The sequence below is a fragment of the Anomalospiza imberbis genome, unplaced genomic scaffold (assembly GCF_031753505.1).
Source record: "Anomalospiza imberbis isolate Cuckoo-Finch-1a 21T00152 unplaced genomic scaffold, ASM3175350v1 scaffold_267, whole genome shotgun sequence".
In the NCBI taxonomy this organism is placed as follows: domain Eukaryota; kingdom Metazoa; phylum Chordata; class Aves; order Passeriformes; family Viduidae; genus Anomalospiza; species Anomalospiza imberbis.
In genome coordinates, this window is record NW_027099893.1 from 1 (window position 1) to 18,677 (window position 18,677).

The 18,677-nt window shown below is 54.1% G+C and overlaps 1 protein-coding gene across 1 annotated transcript in view; it reads left to right on the plus strand.

Annotated features, from left to right (window-relative positions):
• Nucleotides 1–5,540: 5,540 nt before the first annotated feature.
• The window catches only part of LOC137466541 (zinc finger protein 271-like), a 62,219-nt gene continuing 49,082 nt past the window's right edge, over nucleotides 5,541–18,677 (plus strand). Inside the window, exon 1 of the mRNA XM_068178257.1 lies at nucleotides 5,541–6,385. Within this exon, the coding sequence (XP_068034358.1) occupies nucleotides 5,763–6,385 (623 nt within the window). The 5' untranslated portion in view covers nucleotides 5,541–5,762. The remainder of the gene's footprint in view (nucleotides 6,386–18,677) is intronic.

Sequence of the window (18,677 nt, forward strand, 5' to 3'; positions counted from 1 at the left end):
TCATGGCCAACAGACCATGGTTGAACAGGACACAATTTAATAACAATCGCACTCTTCCCTGAGCTATGTGCAACGGCCCAGCAGCGTCTGATGAGTCCAGCATCCACAAGTGATTTCCATACAAAACCAGATTTTAGACAACCGTGGTTCTGTGATAGAAATAAACACAATTAAGTTCTTGTACAAGGATGCTCGTCCTGGAGTGGTGCAAAACAGCACAAACAATTCCTGATTTGCAAAGCTGTCAGTGGTGGATGGAGAAGGGAGGTCAGGCTGCTTTTGGTGTTGAGGAAATGCTGAAACCAGCCTGACTCATTTCATCTCTTCCTGGCCTGGCTGATCTCCCCTCTTTCCCCTTCCACCCATTGCCTTTTGTCTCCCACCAGGCCCCCCGGTGAAGAGCCTGGCTCTGTGTTCTCCATCCCCTCCTCGCTGGCACTGCCAGGCTGGGATGAGGAGCCCCTCAGCCTTCCCTGCTCCAGGCTGGACAAGCCCAGCTCCCTCAGCCTCTGCTCACAGCCCAAGGGCTCCAGCCCCACCTTGCAGGCCCTTCCCTAACTCTGCTCCAGCTGCCAGACATCTTTCCTGCCCTGGGGAACCCAAACCAGGCCACCGGGACCTGGATAATCCACGTCCTTGATGTCCTGGTCACACAGCCCTGGCCCCTTTTCCCCCATGTCAGGCTCAGGGGGGGATCCTGTGGAACATCCTTTGGTGGAGGCTGTGGCTCCAGGTGGACCGGGGGGATACCAGGGGACGGAGACCCGACTGGGCATGAACAGCATTGGACTTGTTGGGAGAAACTGTGAGGGGGAGCTGGGGCGGAGTGACCAACCCAGTGACCTCACACAGCCCTCCTGGGATGTCACACAGCCCCTCTGTGATGTTATAGCCTGCTCTGTAATGTCAGACCTCTGCCCTGTGATGTCACAGCCTTCTCTGTGATGTCACAGAGGCAGTTTATGTCATAGCTGCTCGATGACCTCACATAACCCACTCTGTGATGTCATAGCCCACCCTCTGACCTCACGTTACCAGATGATAAATTGTCTCCACCGGCTGAGCTGACACCTGGAGCTTGTTCTCCAAAACCCCAGGCCTATGGAAACCACACAATGCCCATTGTGTCAGAAGGGGAACTGGAAGTTCAGCAGCCTCAGAGTCCTGCCAGCTCAGCCAGGCCCACTGATATCCCTGCTGGACACAAAATGAGTACACAGAAGCTTGGTAAGTTCAAAGGAGAAAAAGAGAGAGTTTTATTCGAACATCTGGTCTTTATAGAATTCCAAAGGTGACCGTGGATTGGAGGATGGAATTACCACCTCTTCAACCACACTGGTCCAAAGATCAATCAATCATTTCTCTCCACCCACAGAGAAAGTTGTAAACTATTCTATTTATACATGAAATTGTGTGGGAACTCTGACTCTCAATGATGTAAATGTTATCGGAAGGCTAAAAAGTTTTATGAGAACTTTAAAACTTTCAAAAGAACTATAAAAGAAAACTTAACACTTTTAAAAATCCCCTCTTCCCTGAGGAAAGGTGAAGCCCAGCTGCCCTTTCCTTCTGCTGCCTCCTCCTCTCCTCAGCGAAGATGTCAAACTCCCCAGGAGCAGGAAAGTCCCCATTCCCTGTTTCCTTGTGGCTGCAGACTGGAACATCCATTCAGAACAAAGAACTTTCTGACAGCCCTGCTGAATGACACCAGGAGGAGGTTTTGAGAAATGAAGGAAATTGTATTTTGATAGGAAATAAAGTTAAAAGTTATTTCTTTCTGTCCCATTCATTCAGTCAGTTGCAGTTCTGTTTTTCAGAGTGCCACCTTCTCAGCTGATTGTGTTTGTGTCCTCCTCTCTCTCCTGCCTCTCTTTGCCTGCTCTGTTTCTCTCTCCGTGTCTCCCTTGAGCCAGGACAGCTGCCACCAAAGACCCTGCCCTGATTTAATTCCCAGTGCAGGAGCTACAACAACCATGGGTGAAGGTAGGAAGGCTGGCAGTGAAATGTCACTGTAGGATCTTGCTGCACTTGGCTTTTGGCCCCTTCTTAAGAGCTTTGCCTTCAAGGGCAGGAACATCTTTTCCTGGCTGGGAACTGGAATTCCAGCCCCTGGGAGTGTGTGCCACGGATCCCAGACGGGCATTCCCGAGGCTCCCAGGGTGCTGCTCCTGCCCTGCCTCCCAAGGAGCTGTGCAGGGCCAGGGGACAAGGTGCAGCAGCTCCGTGGGCTCCTGCAGCACGCAGCAAAGGTGGCTGTGCTGGACATTTCCCAGCACATTCCCGGCTGTAGGCAGAGGGAGGGAGGAAAGGAAAGCGAGTCCCCGACAGAATCTCGGAACGATTGGGGTGGGAACGGACCCTGCCCGCGGGTTACGATCCCGTGAGGGAGAGACGCCTGCCCCAGTGAAGGTGCAAATGAGAGCATGGGAGCGCAACGTGCGGATTCGACTGAACATGGATTGGACGGAACAAGAAATGGGAAGGAGAAAGGGAGAGACAGAAATAGTAAAGAGATCTCAGAGAGAGAGAAAGCAATCGGGAAAAGGTCTCAGAGAGACAGAAAGAAACAGGGAAAGGCTCCGGCCCGGACTCCGCAGCTCCCCGGGACACCCGCGGGGCGCAGCGCCTTTCACAATTCCAGCCGATCCGAGAAGGCGCTGGACAATTTCCAGCCAACCAGCGCTTTCCTCGCCGATGACTCACCGGTTGCCGGGCGGACCCGCAGAGCCCCGCGGCCCCGGGAGCGGAATTTCGGGCTCGGGCCGGGGGACGGATCCGCGCCGGGGGGGTCCCCGAGCCCCCTGCCCACCCCTGGGGCCGATCGGGGGCTGCCCCCACGCAGCAGCCGGTGCTGCGGCGGCCCGGGACAGAGGGGTGGGAAAGGGAGCTCCGGGCTGGGAGCGGAGGGGATGCGGGAGGAAGAGGAGGGACAGGAGGAGGAGGAGCAGCAGGAGCAGGAGCGGGAGGATCCCGCCGCTCGCAGCGCTCGCACGCTGGGTCTGCAGCACCCCCTGCCCCGGGAGCATCGCCCCCAGCCCCGAGCCGCAGGGGAGTGGGAGGCCGAGCTCGCCCCGCCTCTATCGAGGGGTCTCCGGGAGGATTTTTCTGGAGAGTGTTCGGAGCCGGCAGATTCCGGCCCCGGATCCCTCCGGGCGTCCCTAAGAGGAGCTTTTTCCGGGGGAGGGGAGCTGTGATCGCCCCTCGGGAGGGTCCAGGGGGGTCCAGGCGGGGCTGGCCCGGTACTGACAGGGCGGGACATTGGTTTTGGGGATCCCCGTGAGAGCCGGGGCTGCGGAGCGTGGGACCCCCGGGGCGGGGAGAGGGGAAGGGGCGATAGCGGAGCTGGGGGACCCCCGGCAGCCCGGAGATGAGGCGGGGACGGGACCCCCTGACCCTGACAGGGCCGTGTGCTGGGGTGACCTCGCGGTGCCCGTGCCCCCATTGGTCCGTGTAGCCCGAAATGAGTTCCGCACCTTTAAGGCTGGTTCTGAGAGCGAAGAGGGGCAGGAAGAAGCGCGCAGTTTGTTTCCAGGAGCTGCACTCGCTCCTCCACATTCCGGCTCCTGGACTGCTGTGATGCCTTAAGGAGCTGGAGCAGAGGCCAGACGGAGCCAAGAGGAATAAAGTGGATGTAATAAACGCCAATCACTTGTTTCAAAAATTTAGAAAAGTTTAATAAAAATAAAAATAAAATGGTTATAAAAATAATACAAGTGTAGTAATAAAGGTTAAACAATTAGAGTTAGGACAATTAATGAGACAATAACAGCAAAGAGTTACAGCCCGGGCTGGGTACCTCTTTCTGGACAAAAGTGAGCCAGGAAAAGGACCCCGTTAAAAGAAAATTTACTCTTTAAGAAGGGTAATCTGTTGCATATACAAAACACTTCATGAATATGCATATATTTTATTTAAAACAAGAAATCCATCTGGTACTTGTCAAGAAATTTTCTATAATCCCCAGGCCCCTTCCAGTCTAAGTCAGGCTTGAAGAAGTTCGTTTCTGCTGATAAGGAAAACCATAAATTCCTCTCCTCTGGAAAATTTATGGGTTTCTGTAATTGTTATCTCCATGTGAAGAATTTCTTGATTATCTTCTCCTTTTCTTGAGCTCATAAAAGAATACCTTACACACATAATTTCTATTTTAACTACTAAAGCTTAATTTTAATTACAAAACTACATTTACTATATTATTAAAATGTTAATACAACATAACTTTCCAACCTAGCATAATACATATAGTAAATATCTGTGTAGAGTCATATAATATGCATTTTTCACAGTGGATATTTATTGAAGTGCCTTCAAAGGCCACACCCCGGCGGTGCCGGAGCCACAGTCGTGGCTCTGCCTGGATGGCTCCAAGATGGAAGCAAAAGAGGGCTTGTTCATGAGATCTCACATTTTTATAAGTTTTAGTCCATTTGCATACAGGATTTAACTGCCCAATTAATAGCTTCAAATTATGAAGTTTCATCCTCCTTGCTGGCTTGCTTTCCTGCCCTCCTCTTTTCCCGTTGTTTGTGCTTTGGGCCTGAAGTTTGAAGAGATTGTCCTTGACTCTCCAGCTAGAACAGGATTGTTTTGTCTTCACCACCCTGTGAAAAGATCCCAGTAACACTTAATAGAAAGCTAAAGCTGCACAGCAAAACAGAACAGAAAACCTTAAACCTAAGGTATCAGTTGTCTGCTAGCAGACAGGCAGCAGGACAGAGCTCTCCTTTGCTTTTAGTTAGTTTTTAGCTCGCTGGGGCAGGGAAGTTCCCTGGATGGTGGTTTTTCTTTTTCTTTGGAGCTGTTTAAACCTGCTCTGGACTGAGCACCAGAAGAGCACTGGCAGCTCGCACCTGTGGCCCACCGGGCTGGGCCTGGGCCACGGAGGGACTGATCAGAGACGGAGTGAGCCGAGCTGCAGCCCACAGAGGGACTTTCTGAGTTTGTCATCTCTTTTGGAGCGGCAACAGGTTGTATTGTTTACTATTGTTCATTTTCTGTGCTGGTGAATGCTTTGCCTGTTAAATAAACAGGTTTTTTCTACTTTTCTCCAAGGAAATCTTTTCTCGAACTGGTTGGGGGAGGGGTCGCTTGAATCTGCTTTCTCGAAAACCCCCTTTGGGCGTTTTCTCCCAAATTTGCCCTAAAGCAGGACAGGGTGGTGGGGAGAGGGGAGAGCCCCAAGTGCCTGGACCGGGGGAAGCTGGAGAGGGGGACCCTCGTACCCCAAAACCCCCCAGCATCCCTAAGCAGGACCCTGGAGAAGGGGGATCCCCAGGACCCACGGGATCCCCTGCAGCCCTGAGACGGGGAACCACCAGAACCCCAGAGGGATCAGACTGCAAATGGGACACCCCTGCTTTTTTGGTTTTTTTTATTCACTCTTGATTTTTGGAGGTTTTTATGGACACCTGGAGACATCTGGAGATGGATTTGGGCAGGAGGAATCCCCAACACAAGGTGTTCACACCTTCTTTTTCCCCAAACCAGGATTTCCCATTCCCAAACTTTGGCTGGATGGAGGAGGAGGAGGCTGCAAGGAAGATGCCCTGGGAGACCCAGGCAGGTGAGGAGGAAGTCAGTGCCCCTTTCCCCCTCTCTCCTGCTCCATCTCCCAGCCCAGCACGGCCCTGGCTGCAGGACAGCCCTGCTGCCGGTGCCGTCCTGCTGGGGACGCACTGGGGGGATCTCCTTGCCCTTCCCTGTGGCACGGAGGCAAATCCCATCCTCTCCTTGTCCTTCCTCCCCCAGAGCAGGAGCTGAGGATGGAGAGCAGGGAGGACAAATCCCCAGGACAGAACCTCGTGGAAGAGGCCGTTTTGAGCGGCTCCACGGCGCAGGAACCCAACGGGGAGGAAAAGCCCCAGAGATGCCACACAAGGAGGGGCTGTAAACGCAGATCGCTGGGATCTGAGGAGGAAAGACCCACCCTGGGGCAGGCAGGTGGACAGAGCTCCAGCCAGAGCTCAGAGCTGGTGGTCCATGAGCAGCCTCATGACAGGGAGAGGCCCTACGAGTGCTTGGAGTGTGGGAAGAGCTTCAGGAAGAGTTTCAACCTGATCTGCCACCACAGGATCCACACTGGGGAACGGCCCTACGAGTGCTTGGAATGTGGGAAGGGCTTCAGCCACAGGTCCGACCTGATTGTCCACCAGAGGTTCCACACTGGGGAGAGGCCCTACGAGTGTCCCCAGTGTGGGAAGAGGTTCCACACCAGCTCCCATCTCCTTGTGCATCAGCGGATTCACACCGAGGAGAGGCCGTTCCACTGCCCCCACTGCGGGATGGGCTTCAAGCACAACTCCACCCTCGTCACCCACCAGCGCATCCACACCGGGGAGAGGCCCTACGAGTGTCTCCAGTGTGGGAAGAGCTTCTCAGACCGCTCGTTCTTTACCCGACACCAGCGGAGGCACCGGTAAGGGACGTCCTGCGAGTGCCCCTAGTGCGGGAAGAACTTCGTGCGCTGCTCCAGCTCCATCCCCACTGCAGGACCCACGCTGGGCAGAGCCCTGGTGACCCACATTTCCTCTGATACACAGAGGGAAGTGGCTGGTGTTCCTTTTATTTTGTCTCTAATTATCTTTTATCTTCTTCCCTTCAAAATACAGAAATATGGGGTAAAAATCAACAAATTCATCAAAGGCATCTGAAGCCTCACATTTTACTAGTGTTTTGGGGAATCTTGGATTCTGGGAGACATCTGGAAGGATATGGGAGAGGTTGGAGGAATTTGGTTTAGTGGTCTTTATTTCTTTGCACACCAAATGACAAGAAGTATTGATCTGTCACCACAAAACCAGTCAATACCACTGAAAACTACTGAATCCTACCCCAAAATTACTGGATTCCACCACTTCTCAGGGTGAAATTGGGTTGGAAGGGGATTGGGCAATGTGGGATGCAAATCAGGAGGGGTGAGATGGGCATTGGGTGGGGCAGGATGGGTGGGATGGGGTTTGGGCAGTGTGAAATGGGGGAAATCCAGCTTGGGAAGGGGATCTTGATGTCCAGCATGGGTGGGATGGGTTGGAACTGGGGAGGTGGACTGGAGTCTGGAATGAGACAGCCGAAGTTTGGGGATGATTAAGATAGGGGGAGCCCATTACTGAGTGAGTTTTTGAATAGTCTACATTCATGAAGAGATCCCGGGGTATCTCACATGCTTGAGGCAGTTTTGGGGCACTCCCCAACTCTTGGGGGGTTTCCTGAGAGCAGCTCCATGGAGCCCCATTGCCAGGGGTGGCTGTCACGGGCACGAGCTCAGAGCTGTGCCAGAGTCCATTGCCTCGGTGCTGGAGAGCAGAGAAATGATGAACGGCCCCAGACATCTCCAGCGTGTGTTTGTGGAGGCCTGCGAGCTTACTGGGGAGAGGGCAACAGCAATCCCCTGGAGAAATGCACCTTAGGCTCCGGGCATCCCTCACAGCTCAGGGTGAGGACAGAAGATTCCCCCAAGGTGCTCTACAGCACTATGTTAATTTGTCCCAGTTCTGTCCTCCCCATTGACCCCTTGGCCTTTCCTACCCCTTTTACCCTCATATGTTCATGTTCTAGCAAGTTCTCCCTTCCCTGTCTTCCCCTTGGTTTATGTCCCCGCCTATCCACCCTGGCATTCCCTATCAGTCCCTTTCCCTGTGTACCACCCCTAAACCCTCAGATCCCTGATGCTCTCCTCCACCCCCTCTTTCCCTGTATTTATACCCTAAACCCTCCTTTGTCTTTGTCTTGAACCCCTGGACCGCTGAGCGTCAGACCCTCACAAACCCTCGCTGGAGCTCCATGCCCGGACCCTCCCGTGTCTTCACTGCCGAGCTGCTGTGTGTGTGTGTGTGTGTGTGTGTGTGTGTGTGTGCTGGGGCTCTCGTGGCTCCTGCCCGTTAGCACAAAACACTCTCAGGGAAAGTTGTGCCCGCCACCACCCCAGACCACAACAGTGTCCCTTGGGACCAAGAGGCCATTGTGACACCGTGGGACCAAGGAGAGCATTGCTGCCCTGCCAGACCTCATGGAACCAAGGATCCATGGGGACACTGCCAGTCCCAAGGATCCAAGGGACTTTGTGACACCAAGGGGTCCCATGGAAGCAAAGGGACATTGTGACAGTGGGAGTCCTCATGGAATCATGGAGACCATTGGGACACTCCGGGTCCTCATGGAACTGTGGTGACACCAAGTTGTCTGGGGGTGTTGATCTGCTGGAGCTTAGGAGGGCTCTTCACAAGGGCCCTGGACAGGCTGGATCCAGGGCCCAAATCCAACAAGGTGAGGTTTAACAAGTCCATGTGCCAGGTCCTGCACTCTGGCCACAACAACCCCTGCAGCGCTACAGGCTGGGGATGGTGTGGCTGGACAGCAGCCAGGCAGAAAGGGACCTGCAGGGACTGATGGACAGCAGGCTGGACATGAGCCAGCAGTGTGCCCAGGTGGCCAAGAAGGCCAATGGCTCCTGGCCTGGATCAGGAATGGTGTGGCCAGCAGGAGCAGGGCAGTGATTCTTCCCCTGTGCTCAGCACTGGTTGGGCAGCACCTCAAGTGCTGTGTCCAGTTCTGGGTTCCCCAATTTAGGAAGGACATGGAGGGGCTGGAGTGTGTCCAGAGAAGGGCAACAAGGCTGGTGAGGGGTCTGGAGCACAAGTCCTGTGAGGAGCGGCTGAGGGAGCTGGGGTTGTTTATCCTGGAGAAGAGGAGGCTCAGGGGACACAAGGCGGTGTCAGGGGACAGGTTGGACTTGATGATCTCCAAGGTCTTTTCCAGCCTTTCTGATTCTGGGATTCTCTGGAACCCCCCTTGGAGCAGTTGCAGGAGGAGCCCTGGGCCTCCTCTTCAGAAGCTCCAGCAGCCCAGGTCCCTCAGCTTCTCCTCACAGCCCCAAAGCCCATCCTGTCAGTCCTGCAGAGCCTCTGCAGCCCCTCCTCACTGCCCAGAACAGGCAGCCCCACAGCCAGACACAGCAGCCCAGATGTGCCCCCCTGGCCTGGGGTGCTTCTGGCAAGGGAGCAGCACGAGGCACTGCAGGAGCTGCAGACAATTCCTGCAGCACTTGTGGGATGATCCTGCTCCCCAAGGGCTGTTCCCATGGTGCCAAGTCAGGAACTGGAATGGGGAGTGGGGCCAGAGAGGAAAGGGCAAACAGGGATGGGCTGTTTGCAGGGGAGGGAACAGGGGAAAGGGCAATAGGAAGAAATTTCAACTAGGAAAGAGAAAACAAAGCAAAGGTGAAGCCAAGGAAATGCTCAGGGCAGTTTGGGGGTGGCTGCCAGGCAGCCCTGGCTCTGAGCAACAGCGTCTGCAGTGGGACAGGAAACTCCCAGCTGATGGGAACAAACTTTCTGGCTGACTGCAGAGGCCAGGACAAAGCTGAGTGGTTTCCCTGGCGTCCCCCAGCCCTTCCTGGCCCCAGGGGCTGATGGCATTTGTGCTCCCTCAGGTTCATGTCCCCACAGCAGCAGCATGGGGGTGCTCCCGCCTGCTGTGTGCAATGCAAACAGGGGCTCCTGAGCCAGCGCTGCCGTGGCTGTGCCTGCAAGGATGCGGCACCTGTGTGAGCTGGGGGAGAGGCCAGGACTGCAGAGGGGGGATGTTGTTGGCAGCTCCATGAGGACGCTCTGGGACGCTGCCCTGGGCTGTCCAGCGCACTGGGGAGGGATCAGCCCCTGCTCTGCTGCTCCTTCCCATCTCCCCTAGGGCCCTTGCAGAGCACCAGCCATGCTGTTTGCCCCCAGCCTGCCCACGGCCAGCCTGGGGCTGCTCACGGGGGTTTTCTGTGCTGAGCATTGGCCTGGCCGTGTTCTTGAGAGAGCCTGGGCAAGGAGCCTGGAGCCCCCAGGCCCTGGCCTGAGGCGTCAGCGCTGCCCCAGCAGTGCCCATGGGCTGTCCCTGCTGCAGCCCCGGCACTGCCACCCCCAGGACTGTGCCCGGCCCTGAGAGCACTCAGGCCCTGCAGCAACACCAGGGCCACCAGGGCAGCGGGGCAGGGCCACGGGAGCAGCACTGGCAACACCAAGTGCTGCTGCTGCTGGGCACAGCTGCTGTGCCAGCACTGATCTGCCCCCAGCTCTGCACACAGACATTGCTGCTGCAGCTCCAGAGAAGGCAACAAAAGGGCATCTCTGCAGAAAACTCTGCTGGGAGATCCTTGAGTTCCTTTAAAGCCACCAAGAGGGCAGCCCTTCATTGACACAGTCTGTAGCCACAGGGAAGGTGGAGAGAAACAAAATGAGAAATGGCAGAAACAGTGACATTTATTTGTGGACAATATTTAAAAAACAAAACAAAGAAAAAGGACCTCCAAAATGAAACCAACACGATGTATCAAAGAGGACTTTTATTACAAGTGATTTACAGAAATTGGTCAGCAGTTTAATGTTCCTGAAAGCATCCAGTCATCAGTGTCCACACTGCAGCCTTGAGCTCCTGGTTCCTCAGGCTGTAGATGAGGGGGTTCAGGGCTGGAGGCACCACCGAGTACAGAACAGACAGGGCCAGATCCAGGGATGGGGAGGAGATGGAGGGGGGCTTCAGGTAGGAAAATGCCCCAGTGCTGATAAACAGGGAGAGCACAGCCAGGTGAGGGAGGCAGGTGGAAAAGGCTTTGTGCCGTCCCTTCTCAGAGGGGATCCTCAGCACGGCCCTGAAGATCTGCACATAGGAGAAAACCATGAACACAAAACAACCAAATGCCAAACAGACACTAACTGCAACGAGCCCAAATTTCCTGAGGTGGGATTTGGAGCAGGAGAGCTTGAGGATGTGTGGGATTTCACAGAAGAACTGGCCCAGGGCATTGCCATGGCACAGGGGCAGGGAAAATGTATTGGCCGTGTGCAGCAGAGCATTGAGAAAGGCACTGGCCCAGGCAGCTGCTGCCATGTGGGCACAAGCTCTGCTGCCCAGGAGGGTCCCGTAGTGCAGGGGTTTGCAGATGGACACGTAGCGGTCGTAGCACATGACGGTCAGGAGGGCAAGCTCTGCTGAGATGAAGAACACAAAGAAAAAGACCTGTGCAGCACATCCTGTGTAGGAGATGGTGCTGGTGTCCCAGAGGGAATTGTGCATGGCTTTGGGCACAGTGGTGCAGATGGAGCCCAGGTCGCTGAGGGCCAGGTTGATCAGGAAGAAGAACATGGGCATGTGCAGGTGGTGGCCGCAGGCTACGGCGCTGATGATGAGGCCGTTGCCCAGGAGGGCAGCCAGGGAGATGCCCAGGAAGAGGCAGAAGTGCAGGAGCTGCAGCTGCCGCGTGTCTGCCAGTGCCAGCAGGAGAACGTGGCTGATGGAGCTGCTGTTGGACATTTGCTGTGGCTGCACATGGGGACCTGTTCAGGCAGAAAGGACAGTGAGAAGTCAGGAGAGGCTGCTTGGAGCCAAACCTGGGCTCTTCCCTGTAGCCTTTTCCGCTGGGAGACACCCACCTTTGTTCTTGCCCTGGGAAAACCTTCCCCCAGGTCCCTGCATGAGCTCCAGTTGTGCTGGCTGAGTATGCCAGGAGCAGCCAGGGCTGTGCGTGGGAGCTCTCGCGGAGCCATCCCTGTCCCGCTGCCCTGGGTTTGTGGCCATGTGGCAGAGGGACAAGGCCAGATATTCAAGATTTGTCAGGGGAATCACTCCTAATGCAGAATGGGTTGGTAGCATCTGCACTCACACTTGTAAAGGAATTTCACTCCATTTCTTAAGGAAATAGATGGCACAAGTTTGTTTTAGAAATTGTTTTCCTACCCACACATCATTCCTGGCTCTCTGAGGTCAGAAATCCCCAGCATTCCTGCTACACTCAGTTTGCCACTGAGAAATGTGACAGGCAAAGGATTCCCTGTGGCTGAGGGAAGGTGAGGGGCTGGATGGGCTTGTTCCCAACTGCCCTGGCTTTGCACCTTTGGCTGGAATCAGAGCACAATCACACTCCCGGGTCACCCTGGGATAATCCAGACCCTGCCCAGAGCAGAGGGATCCCTGAATGTCTCACCCTTTCCAAAGGTCTCTGGGCAAGCTCTCAGCACCCCCTTGTGCCAAGGACACTCACGGCTCCCTTGGCCAACCCAGCAGCATTTCCTCAGCTGTGGCAGCTCTGCACTTCCCCGTGGGACATTCCAGGAACTCCCAGAGGCTCTGGCACAGCTCTGCACCCAGGAGGGCAGCTCAGAGCTGGGAAGGGCACAGCAAGGAGATCCCCGGCTGTGCCCATGATGGGATCTCAGGGAGGGGCTCAGCTCATTCCCCTTTCCCATGGACTGCTTTGCCCACAGCCCCACAGGTCCCAGGGAAGCTTGGACACCCCATTCCCATGGACAGCCCTGCCTGGCAGGAATGCCAAGGGCAGTGCCTGACTCAGCTGCTGCAAATGCCAGAGCCTCCCTGAGAGCACCAGAAAACACTGACAATATCAGGGGAGTGCAGAAACAGGAGAAGATGTTGTGGTGCTGTGCCTGAGAGGGCAGGGCAGAGACAGCCGGGAAATCAGGACAGTGTTCCCGTGCCCGGCTGTGTCCGGCACCTCCCACACACCAACAGTGCCCTCCTGCCCCAGCACTGCTCTGTTCAGCCCCCTCTGCTTCCCTGAGCATCTCCCTGGGCCTGGACATTCCCTCCTGAGAGGTGCCTTGTCCCTGCCAGCGCTCACAGAGCCCATCCCACCCTGTGTGCCCTCGGCCCGGCCCTACAGAAACCTGCCTGTGTGCAGGGCCCTGGCTGGGGCAGGGTCTGTGTGCAGCTGGGCGAGGGCAGCTCAGCAGAGCCCTGCTGGGCCCTGCAAAGGTGATGCTGCTGCTGTCCAGGGCTGAGGAGTGGCTGAAGGCCCTTTGGGAGGCTGCCAGCAGAGAGACTGACCACCCAAAGTCACAGTTCTGGAGTCTCTGTAAATGTTCAAACATTCCTTTGATGATCCTGTGTGTCCCTTTCAACTCAGAATGTTCTTTGATTCTGGGATTACAATTCCTGTTCTGCTTCTCTCATCCCCCTGTTGTCTATAATCAAAAGAGAAAAAAAAAATCCTTGTAATAGTGTTAGACCAATAAAGTAAAAACCAGACCTTTATTGGAAGTTTCCAGGTGTCCCAGTGGGGATGAGGCAAACCCAGTCCCTGATTTCAACAATTCATTAAGGTTGATTAATTAGGATATTTAACAGGAACATCCAATAGGAGATTCAGTTGCCCCAGTTACACACCCCACCTCAACCCATTGGAGTATGTCTAAGGACTTCTATGCCCCAGTTTTTTTTATCACTGCGCACATTCAAAAACCAAAATGTTCTGCTTGTAGGTCCTCTTCCTGATAATAAGACTATACAGAAATACAGTGTATTTCTGTGTAGGACTGTGTTTAGAAGGTCAGCTAACTGTTCTAAAATCTATGAAAAAGATTAGGAAATGTACTAAAGTTAATTAAGGATCGCAGTTATAGAAGTATATAATAGAACTTTAATACAGCCAATTAAGTGTTTAATAGAGTAAAGTAAGGATTATAGTTTTATAACTATATAATAGTAATTTACAGACCTACAAATATATTAAAAATGTATAAAAGGAAAAAATCTTTTTGTCTCATCCTTCTCCAAGCAGGAAATTGAAAACACTCTCAGGAAAGCTCCTGGTCTTTACAGCAATCCCAGGTTTACCTTCTTTGGGAAGTGTCCTCCAGAGCTGTGCCCAGGCTGGTCTGGAGATGGGAGCAGCCCTGCCCCAGCCAGCAGCTCTCAGCAGAAGCACCTGCCCTGCTCAGGGTGGCTCCTTCCCCCCACAGCTTCTCTCCAGCGCTGGGAGCAGCTCCCCGGGCCGGCGGAGAGCTGTCCCTGGAAGGCAGCAGAGTCCCTGGCCCAGCACAGCGCCCTGGGCTGCAGGACCCTGCTCTGCAGGACAGCCCTGGGCACCCCTGGCTGCTCTGCACAAGAGATGATCAGAGAATGTACTCACAGGGTCTGTGGGCATTGGGATGTTCCAGCTGTAGGAGATCACTCCAGGAGCTGCAGCTGCATTGTCCTGCAGCCAGAGGTTCCTGTGCCAAGGGCTGCCAGGGATTCTGCCCCAGGCACTTCTCAGCACCTTCCCAGCCCTGACTGATGGAAGCTCTCTGTGCCTCTGTGCTGTGCCCGGGCTGGCTGCAGGCAGTGCCCCAGCCCTGTTGGGCTGGGAGAAGAGCTGCTCATCCAGAGAAATGTGCTTTTGAAGCTCTCCTTGGTTACCAGGATCACCCTCTGGGCCAGGAGCCCGGCCCAGCTCAGCAGCACAGACACAGCGCAAGGACTTTAATGACCCTCTGGGGCTTTGTGCTCAGGCCCTGAACATCAGGCCCTGAGAGGGAGCTGCAGAAACCTCTCCAGAGCTCCAAGCCAGAATCCAACTCCAAAGTTTCTTTGACTTTTAATGGGTCCCACTGAGGGACACGACTGAGAAAGTGTCCCCAGGCCCCAGGCAAAGCAGAGAACTGGAGGCACTGATGACAGGTGGGGACAAAGAGAAGCCAAGTCCTGGTGCCCTGGGGCACAGCAGGCTCTGTGCCACCAAGGGCTGTCAGGAGACACCTTGTCCTGAGGCACTGGGGCCTCCTGGCACAGCCCCAGCCAGGCTGGGCACTGTCAGCCCCTTGTCCTGCCCTCTGCATCCCCCCCTAGCCCACATCCCAGTGGCCTCAAGGATCTGCTGGAAGAAGTCCCTGGGGAGCCTTGCTCAGGAATGGCCCTGGGGGCTCCTTCATGCTCCCAGGGACTGCAGGTTTTTCAAAGCACTTTGGCTTTGGCTTTTGCCTTGGAATCTCTGAGAGCTTTGTGCAGTCATGGCCTCCAATTATCTGCTGTAATTAGTCCCTGGAGAGGCTTTGTCAGGAACAACACTCAGTGGGACTCATGAATGCTTCAAGGTACTTCAGTTCTTTTAAGGTACTTGGTGTTTCCCTTTTGATCCAGACTCTGTGAGAGGTTTGTGCAATCATGGCCCCAATTATCTGCTTTAACGAGTCACTTGAGAGCTTTGTACTGACACTCAGTGGGGCTTATGAATGCTTTGAGATACTCCACCTTTTTAAGGTACTTTGGATTTTCCTTTCCACACTGAGAGGTGTTTGTGCCATTTTGTGTCTCTGAGAAGTTTTTGTGGCATCCTGGCCTCCAGTTCTCTCCTCCAAGGAGTCCATGAGGAGCCTGTGTTGGGGATGGACCACAGTGGGACCCATTTATGCTTTGAGACACTTTGGTGTTTTCTTCTGCCTTTGACCCCTGCAAAGGTTTGTGCAATCTCCTCTCGGGCCCTGAGTTTCAAGGGCTCAGCTCCAAATGCACCACAGGGCTCAGAAGGATCAAACAAATCCTGAAAAAAACATGACTCTGCCTTGATTTCCCTCTTGTCTGAGGCAGTTCATCGGGAAGTTTCTGTATTGGTTTTGGTTTGCCAATTTGAAATTGGCTAATTACCAGGGCACTCACTTGAATATACTTAGTCATTTCCTGCTCTGAGATAGGATTAGGAGAAAGGCAAATTGAGCTCAAAACTTTAATAGGGTATAAAGAAAAGTTTATTAACAGTAACTAAAAGAAAGAGTAATAAGAATCAGAGGAAAACTTCCACAACACTTCCTCTCTCCATACAACCTGACAATGAAGAGAGACAAAACCTAATATTTTCAGTCAGCTTTTCACCTCTAGAATAAACTTTCTTCAGTTCACTTAGGGAGAGAAATTCCTCTTGTTAATGTTATGGGGACTTCTCCACAAGAAAACAGTTGTCTCATGGCTTTTCATTTCCATGAATAGCAGCTGCCTAGGAAAAATCTGTAATTGTGAAATCCCTCCCATTTTTTCACATCTTTTCCCACAGCTGTGTTTATGGGCCATGCCAACTTATGGGGTATTAGTTTACAGATGAGCTGTTTAAGAGCAAAGGTTCTCTTCATCTATTTCTGAAATCATCTTCATTTCTGGAAACAGAGGTCTTCTTCTCTCCCTGGGGGCATAGGTTCTCATCACTCTGCTCTCTTTCATTGTTCAAACTTCTCATGGGATCACAGATACTTCAACATTTCCTTACATAAGCATGGAGGCCTTTGCTAAGCAAATAATCTCCCCATACTTTTCAATGTGTTATAGAGAAAAAGAGAGTCTGATATATCAATTACATCCTTCTCCACAGCTTTACCAGAGGATTTCAGCCCCAAGATCAAGGCATCTCCTCATCCCTCCCACCTGGGACTCAACTTCCTCTTCACTGACCTTGGTGTCTTCATGTTGCTCCTCTGTGTGCCTGCACTTTGTCCTTTTCTCTCACTCGAGGGAGGATGGAAGCACTGGAAGAGTCAATATCTCAGCCGGGGCCTGCAGATGGTTCCGTGACCCCGGCCGGGCTCGGTACTTGCGGCCGGAGCTGTTTTACCATGGAGGTTTCTGCAGCGGCTGCGCTGGGGCTGTGTCAGGCTGGGCCGCGCTGGGGCAGGGCCAGGATCTCAGCAGCCAGGCCAGAGCACAGCAGCAGCACGGCCGGGGCCCATGGCTTCTCCTCCCCCTGCCCGCTGGTTGCGGGCGAACCCCAAGGGCGGCAGAACCTTGGCTGAGCCGGCCCGGCCCGGGGCTGCTCCTGGGGCCCGGCGGATCCTGGCTGGGCCCAGGCTGGCGGCGGGGCAGGGCTCGGTAGCGGCCAGATGTCAGCAACCGCAGCCACGGCCCGGCCCGGCCTCGGCCCCGCGGCCTCCCCTGCGCTGCCCGGCAGCCGATGGGGCCTGGCGGCTCCCTGGGAAGGGGCCCGGCCCCACGGCAGGAGCCGCCCGGCCTGGCCTGGCTGAGACGGGGCTGGGCCGGCCTGGTCACCTCTTTGCTGGCCAGAAGGGAAACAGACCCAGCCAGGCTTCTCCATCTTTAACTTGTGTCTTCACAGAGGCGTGTGCAGTTTCCTTAGTGGTTTAACAGATTGTCAGCTCTCAAAGCTAATTACTGATTGTTTTTTTGTCAGACACAGAGGAAACTGCTAGCAGCTTCTCTCAGGACATCTCTTCCATGATGCAAAACCACCACAACAGCACAGAGCACTGAGCTCCTTTGTCCATATGTAATGTCATGTGCCTGAGGCCCCAAAAGCCCAGCTTGCAAGATCTCCGGGCCCTCTCCGAGGTGTTTTCAAGTGTAAACATTCAGCTCATAATCTAAGAAAATCACCAGAGGACAGGGCCAGCCTGACCTGTCTGTCCTGGCTACTTTTGTCTGGGAGTGATCCTTGGATTTATGGAATTTGGGAGGCCAAATTCTAATTTTTTGCCATGGTCCTTGGCATGAAGGCTGGGTTTTTTTCCATAGGAAGGAAGGAACAGAGCCCTCTGTTGCAGGGGCAGATGAGAGGTGACCACCAGAGGCAAAATCCAGCCAGAGCTGGCAGGTTTTTTTCTGAGAGATACCTTTGCATGGAGGAATTTTTTAGGGAGCTTACCAATTTTGGCAATGGGCAGCTGAAAAGAGGGACAGTTCTTTTCCATAGCAAGGAAAGCACAGAGCCCCAGTGCTCCAGGAGCTGATGAGAGGCAGCTCTCGGCATTCCAAGATCAGCCAGTCCCGTCAGGTGGCCCCTGGGAGGCCAAGCCAGCCAGACCTGCTCCATGTTCCCTCGGTTCCATGGGGCCCCACAGTGTCCCAAAGTTCCCTTGCTTCCATGAGGCCCTGAGGTGTCACAATGCCCCCTTGGTGACACGAGGCCCTGAAGGGTCAGAATGGCCTCCATGGTTCCATCAGGCCCCACAGAGTCATAATGGTCCCTGGGTCCATGAAGCCCCGCTGTGTCACCATGGCCCCTTGGTTCCATGGGCTCCAGTGGTGCCACAATGATCCCCTTGCTTCCATGAGGTCCCCACCGTGTCACAGTGATCTCCATGGGAAGGAAAGAACCGAGCCCCAGTGTGGCAGGGGCAGCCACCAGAGGCCAAGGCCAGCCAGAATGGATGGTACTGGCAGATTTTGGCTGGGAGCAACCCTTGGATATAGGGAATTTTGGAGGTGGAACCCCAATTTTGGCCATTTCTGCATAGATAAGAAGGACAGTTCTCTTCCATTGGAAGGAAAGCACAGAGCCCAAGTGTTTCAAAGGCAGAAGAGGAGAGAGGTGGCTCCTGGGAGGCCAAGCCAGCCAGACCTGTTTGTCCTGGCATCTTTTGTCATGAAGGGATCCTTGGATATATGGATTTTGGGAGGAGGAATCTCAATTTTGAACATGGACACCTTGAGAAGAAGGACGGCTCTTTTCCATAGGAAGGAAAGCATCGAGCCCCAGTGTTTTGTGGCAGGTGAGAGGCAGTTCCCAAGAGCCCAAGGGCAGCCAAACCTTTAAGTTCTGGCTGCTTTCACTGGGGAGCAATCCTTGGATGTACGGAGTTTTGGAGGTGGAATCCCAGTTTTGGCCATGGGCTCCTGGTCAGGATGGATGTTTTTTTTCCTATAGGAAAGAAAAGCACAAAATCCAAGTGTTCTGGAAGAAGATGAAAGGTGGCCACCCTTAGGCCAAGCCAGCCAGACCTGTCTGTCCTGGCACCTTTTGTCTAGGGGCTATCCTTGGACATAGAGCATCAGTTTTGGCCATAGGCACCTGGAGAGGAAGAAGAGTCCTTTTTATTAGTAAGGAAAGCACAGAGCCCCAGTGTTTCAGAGGCACATGAGTGCCAGCCCTCAGGAAGCCAAGGCCAGCCAGACTTGTCTCCCCTGGCAGCTTTTGTCTGGGA